The sequence below is a fragment of the Dermacentor variabilis genome, chromosome 4 (assembly GCF_050947875.1).
Source record: "Dermacentor variabilis isolate Ectoservices chromosome 4, ASM5094787v1, whole genome shotgun sequence".
In the NCBI taxonomy this organism is placed as follows: Eukaryota; Metazoa; Arthropoda; class Arachnida; order Ixodida; family Ixodidae; genus Dermacentor; species Dermacentor variabilis.
The window spans coordinates 6,904,607-6,917,802 of NC_134571.1; the positions used below are offsets into that span (position 1 = coordinate 6,904,607).

Sequence of the window (13,196 nt, forward strand, 5' to 3'; positions counted from 1 at the left end):
CTTAATTCCTTTCTTCGCTCCTCCTCCAATGCAACCCCTGTGCGGTGGCAATCAGAGAGCCAGATCGGTGGCGGCGGATCTGTATATGTGCACCGCCCGAGCCGAAATTGCCGCTGCCGTTCGCCCTGTGCGGTGGCAATCAGAGAGCCAGATCGGTGGCGGCGGATCTGTATATGTGCACCGCCCGAGCCGAAATTGCCGCTGCCGTTCGCCACTGCGAAATTATCTGCCAGTTCTTTCTGAGCCATGAGCGAGACGACCGATGGAAGTCCTCCGTCTGCTGCTGCTGCTGCTGCTGCTAAACGAGCTGCCAGAGCAGAGGCCCAGCGCCGTCGCCGTCAGGATCCAGAGGTGCGTGCCGCCGAAGCAGAAGCTTACCGTCGCCGCCGTCGAGATGATCCAGGAGTACGGGAAATATAAAAAAAAAATTCTGTGATAGCGCATACATGTGTTGCTCGATTTCTTTGCCTCAATCTATCGAAAAGGTGAAACAGCTTATTTGCTGCGCTCAAATTTCGCATTAGGAAGTAACGTAATCGTCGGTAATTTTTTCACCCTACAATGCGATGGAGGTGCCGCGGACATATATGCCGCGTGCCGACTACGCACTTTAGACGTCATTTACAGCGAAGCACGCATGCAGACACGTGGCCATCACATTTTTTTTTTCGAGACACCTCATGGCGCTTCGCGTACTCCCATGTGTTTGGCTGAGGGCACCGGCCGATGTAGCTATGGCGTTGCTCTGCAGAGCTCCAGGTCGCGGGTGCGATCTCAGCCGTGGCAGCCGCAGTCCCGTTGAGGTGGCATTCAAAGAAAGAAGAAAAGAAAACGCCCGTATACTTACGGTAAGGTGCTCGTTAACGAACTCCAGGTGCTCAAGATCATTCCGAGACCCCCCCCCCCCCTCTTATGGCGTGCCTCGTAGAAAGATTGCGGTTTTGGCATGTAAAATAACAACCCACACTTGACTCCTTTTTATTGCTTGGTTGCAGGCAGATTCTTAGGATACACGAGACTTCCGGCAACACCCGAGCATAACAATCGACGCCATGACAAGAGCTGTCGAGCCATGATGTGCGTGTATTTTATCACGCATGCAGCTCTGCCGACGGACCGGTGGACGGTGAGGGACAACCCACGAGACTGCGACCGCTTCTGCCGCGGGACGATGGCCGCAGGGCGCACCTGCTGCGACAAGAACGCGGTGTGTGGTTGCTCCCTGTCGACGGGCCTCAGTGCCTGCCTGTGCGGGCCTGGATTCTACGGGAGCGGGCTCGATTCGCAGTGCATACGTGAGTGACACACATTCGTTGATTGATTGATTGATTGATTGATTGATTGATTGATTGATTGATTGATTGATTGATTGATTGATTGATTCTCAAGAAGAATATGATAGGGGGAACTACCTTCAATACATGGTTACTGGAAGATTTGGCGCCGGCGGCTCATTTCACATTAAATTCGAATGCAAGCAGATGATCCACAATATACGATGAAAGCCAGGAATGGTTAAAGGTAAGCTAATAGAACACGGTATGTGCGTGCGTGCCTGTCTCACATGGTTCGCCTATCTCTAATGCGAAAGAGTGGACGAAGCTGTGGGTGCTTTCGTTTGCCCGAAACAAAAGTTAATGTGTGGAACAGAGCACCGAACAAAAGTGTTTTTAATCTCTAAATAGCAAGGGAATTCATGGGGGCATTTCACCCATGCACTTATCGCGAAAGAATACATTTTCATAAACTAATGATTTAGTATAGCATTTGAAAGAGTGATGGCGTGCTAGCTTTCCGTGCAAGAATACCGCCATTTAAGGCCCATTCATTTCGACCAGACGACCTGTGGATCAGGCAAATATAAAGGCAGTTCGAAACAGCCCTTATGTCGTTGTGTGGCAATTTTCGAACTGCATGTGACAGCGTTGTTCAAATAGCATCATGCCTTAAGGCAGCAGCTTATTCCAATATGGCGGCACCTCGCTCCACGTGTGTAACTTGCTTGTAGAGAATTAGCATGACAGAAGCCACGTGACCTTGCGTACAATTACTAAGGATGCTTAAGATCCTATCTAAATGCTCCTATCTAAGTGCTCCTATCTAAATACATGTAAAAGGAGAACTCGTTTTACTCGGCAGCCACTGCACCAAATTTGAGAAGGTTTGCAGAATTTGAAAGAAAAGCTTAAGATCTACAGACTGTTGGTTTCGAATTTTTTATTTAGCGCGTCAATCATTTATAAAAGAATGGCAAAAATCGCAAATTTTCAGTAAATGAGACTATCAAGCTTACAACCCTGTAACTCAGCAAAAAAAATTATATAACAATGCTGTGAATTCCATCTAATAGTACATATAAAGCGGACAAAATTGTTGTTAGACGTGAATATCAAAAAATTTATTTATATGGAAATGCACCTTTTGCAGAACCCTTGCACAAAACGTAACGAATTCACGTAAGATATAAATTGGCGCATAGAATTTCTGCGCTTTGAATGATCTAATAGATGCCGTTTACAGAACCGCGATATCTGCTTTTGGTACAAAGTTATTAATTTGTAAACTTGGTGCTTGTGTATTGTTTAATTTCAGTATATTTGAAAATCCTTGTAACAAAATTAAAGATCTAAATCAGCATGCCGTTAACAACAGTTACTAGAATTTAACTTTGTCTCTCAAATACAACAAATTTCAATAATATCGCCCCATTTGTGATCTCAGAAAAACGTTTTTGCGTTTTACATTTATTTAAATAGGCCGCGTCAAAGTTGGGCCCGAGCTAAAGCTTCCTCTAAAGAGTTTCTGCGTTTCACATGTATTTGAATAGGCCGCATCGGAGTTGGGCCCGAGCTAAAGCTTTAGCTCGGGCCCAACTCCGACGCGGCCTATTCACATACATCTAAAACACAAAAACGTTTTTCTCAGATAACCCCTGGACCTATTTTAATAGAATTTGTTGTATTTGAGAGAAAAAGTTATATTCTAGTGGCTTTTGGAAGTGGCATTTCGCTTTAGGGCTTGAAGTTTGTTAAACAGATTTTGAAAAATTTGAGGAGGACGCTCGATCGTGATGCTCTGGAGCGAGCGGACGTGTTCTTATCCTGCACGATGCCCGTTACTCGCCATATAGGCAATTGTTCCCATGCCGTGGACAGTGCTCCCCGACTGTCGAAGCCAGTTCTTGAGAAGGTGGGTCATCGCTTTAGTGGCTTTTTGCATCGCCAAGTGTACAGGGACGCTGGGTCGTGTTAGACCTAGCGCCACCCGACACTCCTCGACAACACCGCGCTAATGCGAACCCGTTAAGCCAAGGAGAATGGAATACTCCGTTGCTAATGAAGACGTCTCCCAGCAACAACTCTCCGAAGAGGGCTGGGGACGAGTCCTGGGACACCACCAGAAGTACAGCCACCTCGGTTCCAGGCAATCCGCCCGCGGCTAGAACGCGGGAAGAAATGACGCCAAATGGACGCCACAATATTCAACCTCATCGAAGGCGCGTCCCAAATTCCCTCCTTCGGCAGCAAGTCAGCTCTACGCCCTCGCAGGGCGAAACTTCCTCGCCTTCCGGCAGACTGCCATAAAGTAGTCGTGTGACCAAGAGGCTTTGAGTTTCAGGCTTACAGCCCAAGAGCAGTTCCTCAGGCAATCGCTATCTCAGTGAATCTAGACCCTGTGCTGGTATTAAAGGAAGATTGTGTTCGAGTCAACCCATACAACAACACGATCACTATCGGCACCAAAAATCCCGACCGCTTCAGAAGTTATCGCCGTTTGCAATTTATCATTCTGGAAGGCAAGGATTTTCCGACTATGGCATATGCTCCATCACCCGGCGAGTCGTCCAGGGGTATTATCTACGGAGCCTACCACCTGAGAAAAACGCCCAGTGAAGTACTGGATGCTGTAGTGTGTCGCAACCCGGAATTGCAATGCCAATAATTTCTGCATGAACGATTGGCAAACCTCGTTTCGTTTTGGTCACATTTGCCGGCAAATCTGTGCCCTTCGAACTTTACTACGGGTCGGCATTGTTACAGGGCAATAAATTCCAAGAAAATGTCGAGACATGCTTTAATTGCCGCATAATTGGACACCGCGCTGATGTCTGCAGCAAGCCGCAGCAGCAGCTGTGCCACAGCTGCGGCGGACAACACCCAGCGCCAGGCCCTGACGAGGCACCCCACTGCACTCCCAAGTGCATTGCTTGTGGAGGCACTTCACTTCTTCACTTCACTTCACTTCACTTTATTACCTTAAAGGCCCCCAGGATTGGGGGTATTACATAAGGGGTGGGTAGCTATAAAAATAAATTATATACACAAGGGAAAGATGTTTAGGTACAAGTTTGCTCGCTGGTAAATATGTTAATTATACAGTTCAAAAACGTCGATGGGCAGGTGATTGCGGCGATGTCGTGTGGAAGGCCGTTCCAGTCCGAGGCTGAACGTGGGAAGAATGATGTGGCAAACGTGGTAGTGTGCGTACGTGGACGGGCGACTTGAAAGGGATGACCAATGCGGAGAGAAATGCGTGCAGGAGGGCTGATGTAGGGTGGATGATGAAGTGAGCTGTAAAAAAACCTATGAAATAAGTACATAGTAGCGATACGACGCCGACAAGTAAGGCTTGTTAAGCCGGATTCTGCTTTTAACGATGATATACTGACATTATATGAATAGCATGAATGGATGTATCTTGTGGCACGATTCTGCACTGATTCTAGACAGTTTGTTAGATATTTTTGGTTAGGGCTCCAGATGGCAGAGGCATATTCCAGCTTAGAGCGTACGAGTGACTTGTATGCAAGCAATCTTAGGTTTGGTGGCGCTAGACGTAGATGACGTTTTAGGAAACCAAGGCTTCTGTTAGCAGATGATATCACTCTAGCGACATGCGCGTTCCAGGTTAGATCGTTAGACAACGTTACGCCTAGGTATTTGTAAGACTGTGTTAATGCTATCGTGACGTGCGAAATTGTATAAGGGAACAGGAGAGGATTACGTTTTCGATGAAATGACATGAGTTTGCATTTATCGGGGTTTAGTTCCATGAGCCATTGGTTACACCAGTCCTGGACGCAAGTTAAATCTCTTTGAAGAGTTAGTTGATCAGAGGGGTTACTGATTGTGCGATAGATAACACAGTCATCGGCAAAGATGCGAATGTTACAGGAGACCTGTGTTGGTAGGTCGTTAATATATATTAAAAATAGAAGGGGACCAAGAACTGATCCTTGCGGGACGCCTGATGTTACTGCAAGAGACCTAGAGGTTTGATTATTAACGTGAACAAATTGGGTACGGTTTGCCAGAAATTCTTTTATCCACTGCAGTATGTTATGATGCAAATTTAACCAAGAAAGTTTTAGTAGCAAGCGCTCGTGGGGAACCTTGTCGAAGGCTTTCGCGAAATCTAGGAAGATTGAGTCAGTTTGAAGGTTAGAATCAAGGGCCATGTGCAGGTCATGGACAAAAATAGCTAATTGCGTTTCACAAGATAGGTTTTTACGGAAGCCGTGTTGAGAAGGATGAAAGAAATTAATAGAGTCGAGAAAGTTCATTATGCAAGAATAGATTACATGTTCCATGATTTTGCATGGCACACTTGTTAAAGAGATGGGGCGATAATTAAGGGGCGATTCTTTGTTACCTGATTTGAAGACCGGAACGACCTTCCCCACCTTCCAATCGCTGGGTATGCTACCTGTGGAGAGTGATTGTGTGAACAGTAATGATAAGTACTCTGAAGAAGCATGACGTATGTTTTTTAAGAGTTTGCTGGTGATTTCGTCAGTACCTGCAGAAGATGACATCTTAATATTTTCAATGATACCGGCGATGCCGTGTGCAGCGAATGTGACTGGTGGCATGAGCGATCTTGGTTGGGAAGTTGGGACAAATGTTGGCATATCAGTTTCGTTTGTGAAGACAGATGAAAATGCAGTGTTAAATATATTTGCACACTCAACGTCGCTCACTTCCACATTCAACACATTCAACATTCAACATTCAACACATTCAACATTGAGCAAAAACTGCAAGTACTGCTTCACAGATCAACTTAAGCCCGCTGCGCCGAAGAACTGGAACTCCAAAGCTGGACCACGACGTGAATCAAGGCCAAGGCAACGCCAAGAGAAGACGAGTGAACAAGGAACTCAATACGCCACCTGTGACCGGTCTAGCTCATTTCCAGCTCTATGCGGAAGGTCGCGTCACCTTCCCGCGAAAGAAGTAACAGCAAGGGGCGGGAAGGCATAGGCAAGCCCGAGAAACAGGTGAGCTGGGTAGCCAGGGTCACCCAAGAGAAGTCCCAGAAGCAGGAAATAGATAAAATTGACTCGTCTTTTGAGGAAATTCTCCAAGCCATTCCAAACATAAATAAGCACCTTGACTCTATGGATCAGCGGATAGCAGCTAATCAGGCTAACATTAGCAATCTATTCGCCAATCCGCCAAAAGTCCGCGCTGGTAACCCGCGCCCTAGGACCATGGACGACCCCACCATGGACAATGGTGTGGTCGTCCATTGTCCATGCTGTGGGCAGCAGCAATGGGCTCAAACGCCCTGCAACCTCTGATAGGGAACCCCAAGCCAAAAAGATGGCGGAAGCCCCTTCGGATAAGGAACTGACATCTAAGTCTGTAACCATGCCAAAAGCCGATACCAAATGTATCAGTTACGTCAAACAGCTTGAGGGGAAAGTTGAAAACATGTTTCTCGGCTTTCACTCGCAAATCATGCAACGACTTGAATCCCTTCAACCACTGCAAAGCCCGCTTCCAGCACCAAAAATTCAACCCCCACGCTTAGTACTCCCGCCACTCAGCCAACATGGCTCCACTCATCCAGGCAATTCAGGTATGACAGTGTAACTGCCGGGGATATCGAAACAACAAAGCCAACATGCAGTTCGACATCCAAAGCCTTCAATAATCTCCCGACATTATAGCCGTTCAAGAAACTAACGCCGTCGTAAAATTACCTGGCTATAAGATTTTCCAGTCTCTCACTGATGACCGCACAGGATGATTCCCTGCCACTGCAATGCTCATTCAGAGAAATATGGTAGCAATTCAGCACAACATCGACAGAACAACAGTACCGTATACACTCATCGAAATCATTCCACAGGGTAAGGAAAACATTAGTTGCTTTGTCCTAAATGTATACAGTTCGCCTAGGGACAAAGGCACTTTGCTTCCAGGTCTGCTTCAGAAGGTTGCTAGAATAGCAGGAAGAGCCCAACTTCTTATAGTGGGAGACTTTAATGCCCAACGTACCGCATGGGGCTACGGAAGATGCAATACCAAAGAAACTAAATTCGGATTGCAGCACAAAATCTTGGCCTCTATTTTCTCAACGACGCGCGAATTGCCACTAGAATAGGCAACAGCGTCAGTGTCGATACATCTCCAGACCTCTCACTGTGCAGAAACATAGGGTATATTCGATCGCCCAACACATGTATCTCACTTGGCAGCGGTCATTATGCCATCTAAATAACTTTCCAAATAGAAGCAAAAAACACCCAAAATCACCTCCAAAATAGCGGATTGGGATAAATTTCGCAAAATTCGGGAGCAAACCGCTCCAACTGATATATCTAACCTGAAAAATTGGATCTCCCATCTTGCCTCGGATGTAGAATGTAGAATTCGGTAATAATGGCTTACACAGTGGAAGAATTCTTGAACACAACGAGATGGAAGGTATCATCTGCTATGCCCTTAATGTCATGTGCAACTTTATCGGGTTCGGACATCTTCGCATCCACTTTGCGGCACAGAGCGAGCACGTCCTGGATGTACGTGAGGTAGGATTCAGTGCACGTCTGGACAGGCGAAGTGATGTGTTTTTAGGTGGGGCGCTGACGTCCAACAGGATTGCCAAACAAATCTCTGAGCTTCTGTTTACAAATGTCCCAGCTGGTGAGTTCCTCCTCGTGGTTCTGAAACTAGACGCGTGCCGTGCCCGCGAGGTAAAATATCAAATTAGCGGGCATGATGATCGGTCCCAGTGGTTGCTGGCGCTCACCCACCCACATTGTTGAAGCCAGTCTTCCCCATCAGTGTCATCGGTGCCAAAAAAGGTTCTTGGGTCGCGGGGTTGTGCAAGAATGACGGTGGGCGTGGGTGCCGACGAGACCGAAGCATCCTCGCCTTGAGCTGGCATTGTAGATGCAGCCAAGGAGCGCAAGCTGCTTAAATTCGTCTTGATAATGATCCCGCAACCTCCACCAAAAATGTTACCATAATTTAAAAACAGTCAGAAATATATTTACAGGATATTTACAATAATTGTAGCAGCTGACAAGATGGTAGACAGCGCGTGAAGTCCAGAGCGTCGTCTTCTTCCGGCCAAGATGAAAACACCTTCTTCGTCAGCAAGTCACAATATTATACGCTTGTGTGCTTCCTCGTGCACGACAATATACTGCACGATGACCCACGCGGTCGCTCAAGAAACATCTGAGTACTTTAGGTAACGCACCTTGCCTAACTTGCTTTATATCCTCTTCTGTTTTCTTAGTTTCATCATTTGTTTTGCCTCGGTTCTTTAAGCCTCGCGCTACCAGAAATTGATCTGCACATTCAGCAAAGCCATCTACGCGATTCAATGAACGTTCCTTCAAAAAAACATTGAGTTTTGGGCTACAAGTAAGGAATTTCTCGGTCAAGGAATTTCTCGGTCACAATGCGCTCCCTGACTCCTTCATATGTCACCTGTGTATCTGTCATTTCCATCCATCTATCAAAATCGTTTACCAGTCTCCGATTGTTCTGGTTTACAATTCCGGAATTTCCCACGGAATCCTTCTGAAGTAAGCCTGAATATCTACAGTAGAGCTTTCTTGACTTTGTCGTAGCCCATTGACTCAGCTGCTGGCATTCTCGCGAACATGTTCAAGGCTTGCACTGCTAAACAGAAACTGAGTGCTGTCGCCCACTAAGTTCACTCCCAACATTGTCCCACAGCAATTCTTCTAAAACAATGCAGATAAGCGTCAAAGTCGTCTCTTTTGTCCTTAAATGGAGCCATTAACTTTCGGGAACAAATCGTTTTTGTTCTCTGTGGCTGGGGAAGACGACGACGACGGTGCAGTGCGGACGTGCGTCGCATGGCTCCGCCGAGTTTTGACCAACCCGGACCTTTTCGACCCACTGGACCTCCAAAATTTTGGTTGGAGCCTAAAGAGGACCAGAAGCGGACCACTAGGACACCAAATTCAAGACGGTGGGACCATTGTTTGGTTTTCTACCGGACTTTGAATTTGCCAGGTGGTCGGGCGAGCGCTAAGCCTCGTTGTGCCTAGCACGACTACGGGCGCTCGTGGGCACCCCGGCCTCGTCCCGTGGGACGATGCAGCCTGGAACGGACCACTGTCCCGACAACCGACCCGATTCTAGACGGACAATGGATGGACAACCCAGGGACTTATTAGACGCTCAAGAAATGGAGGAAGATTACCTCGACGTCGCCGTACCCGAGCTTTTAGCGGGCACGGGCAACGAGGAGGCCGCCATGCAAGACCCACAACGCGGACCACAGCGCGAAGAAAACCAAAACTGGGAATTAGCCATGAGTAAACGCCAGAGGAAACGCCAGAGAGAAAACGAACGGAACAACCCCGGAAATTCTCCACCGGCCGCTCAGGGTGACCTCGGCGGAAGAAACCTGGCCAACGCTCCGATGAAAGCTGGCACGCCAGCTGCGTCAAAGCAGTGCGAGAAGGGGACGATGCGGCGGCCCAGACTGAGGCTGCCTCCGCTCCCGAAAGACGACTTTAAGATAATTTTGGGACCGAAAGGACTCATTTTGAGATCGCTGCAAACCCACCAAGTCGCCCGGGCCGTAGTGGCGGCAACCAACTCGAAATGTAATGGTGAAGACTTGATTATCAGACTTCGCAACGGCTCGAACATCATTATTGTAAGCACAGATAACGAGGAAGCGGCCCAATACCTGAGACGCATCACCCATCTCACGTTCGGGGAACGCACCCATGAAGTAAACGCTTACGTGGCAGTCCCCGAGGACACCCAACGAGGGGTAATCCACGGCGTAGACCCCGGAACATCGCCGGAGGAACTCAAGGCCAACCTACGGGTGCGGACTCAAGGAGTCACGATCCACAGCGCCCGCATGCTGGGAAAATCAAAATCCGCCGTCATCACCTTCGACGGCCCCATAACCCCAAGGCAAGTCGGAGGAGAGATGTGGTGCTACCCATACCGTCCGACGCGGCAGATTTGCTACATTTGCTGCAAGCAAGGACATCGATCGGATGTTTGTCCACACCCGGAGACCAAGGCCTGCAAACTATGCGGGACGCAGAATCCGGCAGAAGGACACCAATGCACACTCAGGTGCCTGGTTTGCGACGGCGATCACGCAACCGGCACGAAAGATTGCAAGCTGCGACTCAAGACGGCGGAGAGCTGCGAGGGCGACCCCCTCAGAAAGGCCAGCGGCAGAGCCGGAGCCGGAGCCGATGGCGACGACCGAGATGGTTCAGCTCGGAGGGCGACAGGGTCCGATCCCAGAGCCACAACGAGGCCGGCTACGAGGACCAGTCGCGGAGCCGAAGCAGGGGCCGGAGCCCAGGACGGAGTCGAAGCCGTGGCGGATCCAGGGACGAGCCCTTCCCACCCCTGGGGAAGCAGAACGGCAGCCCGGGGCAGCAGAAGCAACAACAACAGAAGAAAGGCGGAGTCCAGGTGAGCTGGGGAGCAGGCCCTCCCAAATCATTGTTTCCGCACTCGGGTCAAAACAACTAAACAAACAACGAAAAGAAACTAGCTGAGGAAAATAGAGCACTTAAAAATGAACTTGAGCTCTGCCGAGAAGAAACACGGCAGCAAAAAAAGAGAATAGACGACCTAATAAGGGAAATGCAGTTGCAGAGGCAAGGCGGGAACTCACCGGGGCGAACGCCAAGCCCACCAGTAGAGCAGACCACACAACAATCAGAAGAACAGAGTCTTAGAAACGAACTAAAAAGCTTCATGCATACAATGCAGAATCAAATGTTACAAATGCAACAGAAAATAGCCTTGCAAGACCAAAACTTCCGCAGTTACGTAAAAAACCAAAACACACAGAGAACCACTAATGACGCCAGAGACAGGCTCTTTAACGAGAGAAGATTCGGACCAGAAAGCCAAAGTAACAACAACAATAATACATCATGGCAGGACAAAACAAACTAGAAATATGGCAATGGAACTGTAGGGGATACCGGCGAAAGCAGGGACTCCTACAGCAGTACATAAACACTAGACACAAACCACCAGACATTATTATGTTACAAGAAACTAATACAACACCCGCCCTAAAAGGATACACGTGCCAGGAGAGTGGACGCACCGCAACCCTCATTAGCAACAAGACAGTCACCATAGCTCACAAAGGACTTGAGAACACGAAAATCGAACACATAATAACCGAGATAATACCCAAAAAGAAGCACAAAGCTAAAAGCACATTTATAGTCAATCTATACAGCCCCCCGCAGGCAGAAAGACGGTGACTTCGGCAAACTCTTTGCAGAAGCAAACGTGCTAGCCAAGTCAAACACCCTAATAATTGCGGGGGATTTCAATGCTAAAAGCCCGAGCTGGGGATACCAGAAAATCGAAAAGAAGGGGCAGCAAATATGCATTGCGGCAGAAAACACAGGCTGCGTCCTCTTAACGGATGAAAATCAGCCAACGCGCCAGGGTAATAGCGTTAGCCCAGACGCCTGCCCAGATCTAACATTTGTTAAAGGAGCAAAGCAGGCCGAGTGGGAGAACCTGCTAGAGAACCTAGGCAGCGATCATTTTTGACTGAAAACCACAATCGAAGCGGAGAACGTAAAAAGACAAATCGGCACAGCCCATATGACAGATTGGGACGCCTTCCGTAAGCACAGCGAACAACGAAAAAGGGAAATCACCTCGATAGAGGAATGGAGCCAACAACTACAACAGATACAAGAACTCTACACACAGGAAATAGATAGAACAGAACAAACACCGGAGGTGGACCGGCGGCTACTCGGGCTATGGGAGGCAAGACGCGGCCTCACAAAACGCTGGAAAAGACAAAAGCTAAACAGGAAACTCAAGAAGAAGATAGCAGAGATCACAAAGAAGGCAGAAGAGTACGCAACACAGCTGGCCAGGCAAGGGTGGCAGCAGTTCTGCAGCTCACTGAACGGCACGCTCAGCACTGCCAAGACGTGGCGCATACTAAAAGCCCTCATGAACCCAACCAAAACAAAACAGAAAGCGGCAAAGCAATCCAGAAACTGGTCCACCAGCACGAAGGCTCCGACGAGGAACTATTGGAGGCAGTGCGTGTAAAATGTTACGGCGGGGAGTATCTGGGGACAGAGAACCCCCACATGGACAGACCGATTACAAGAGAGGAAGTTTACGCGGCAATTAGAGCGACAACCAAAAACACAGCCGCGGGCGCCGACAAGATCAGAAACTCCCTAATACGCAACCTCAGCGACGAGGCGATAGATCAGCTCACAGCATACCTCAACACACTGTGGGCAGAGGGCACGATACCGAAGGAATGGAAGCACGCTGTCGTGGTGATGATACCTAAACCCGGCAAAAAGCTTCAGATTGAAAACCTGAGGCCCATCTCCCTCCCCTCGTGCCTCGGTAAACGCTACGAAAGGATAGTCACCAGAAGAATCCAACACTGCCTGGAGGACAAGGAGCTATACCCACACAGCATGTTTGGCTTCCGGGCGAACCTGTCATCACAGGACGTCCTGCTACAGATAAAAGAAGAAATCATAAACACGTCACCCAGAGCAGGCGAAAACGTTATCATGGCCCTAGATATCAAAGGGGCCTTCGACAACGTTAGCCACGAAGCCATCATGGAAGGACTGAACAACGCCAACTGCGGCAAGAGAATCCACGACTACGTGAGGGCCTTTCTGACCAAACGCACGGCAACGGTGGGATTGGGGGATCTGCGAAGTGACGTCTTTACCACCCCACGCAAAGGCATGCCAAAGCGCTCCGTGATCTCACCAATACTCTTCAACATCGCAATGATCGGACTGGCTCGAAGACTCAGCAAGATTGATGGCATCCAGCATGCAATATATGCTGACGACATCACGGTCTGGGTCAATCGAGGCTCCCTGGGACAGAAGCAAGAAAAATTGCAGGAAGCGGCCG

At 48.5% G+C, this 13,196-nt stretch overlaps 1 protein-coding gene across 3 annotated transcripts in view; it reads left to right on the top strand.

The window, feature by feature from the left end:
• LOC142578614 (sushi, von Willebrand factor type A, EGF and pentraxin domain-containing protein 1-like) overlaps positions 1-13,196 on the top strand; it is a 266,473-nt gene that overhangs the window by 135,853 nt on the left and 117,424 nt on the right. For all 3 annotated transcript variants that reach the window (XM_075688028.1, XM_075688029.1, XM_075688030.1), the window contains one exon: positions 1,104-1,295. In XM_075688028.1, coding sequence (XP_075544143.1) covers positions 1,104-1,295 — 192 coding nt within the window. The remainder of the gene's footprint in view (positions 1-1,103; positions 1,296-13,196) is intronic.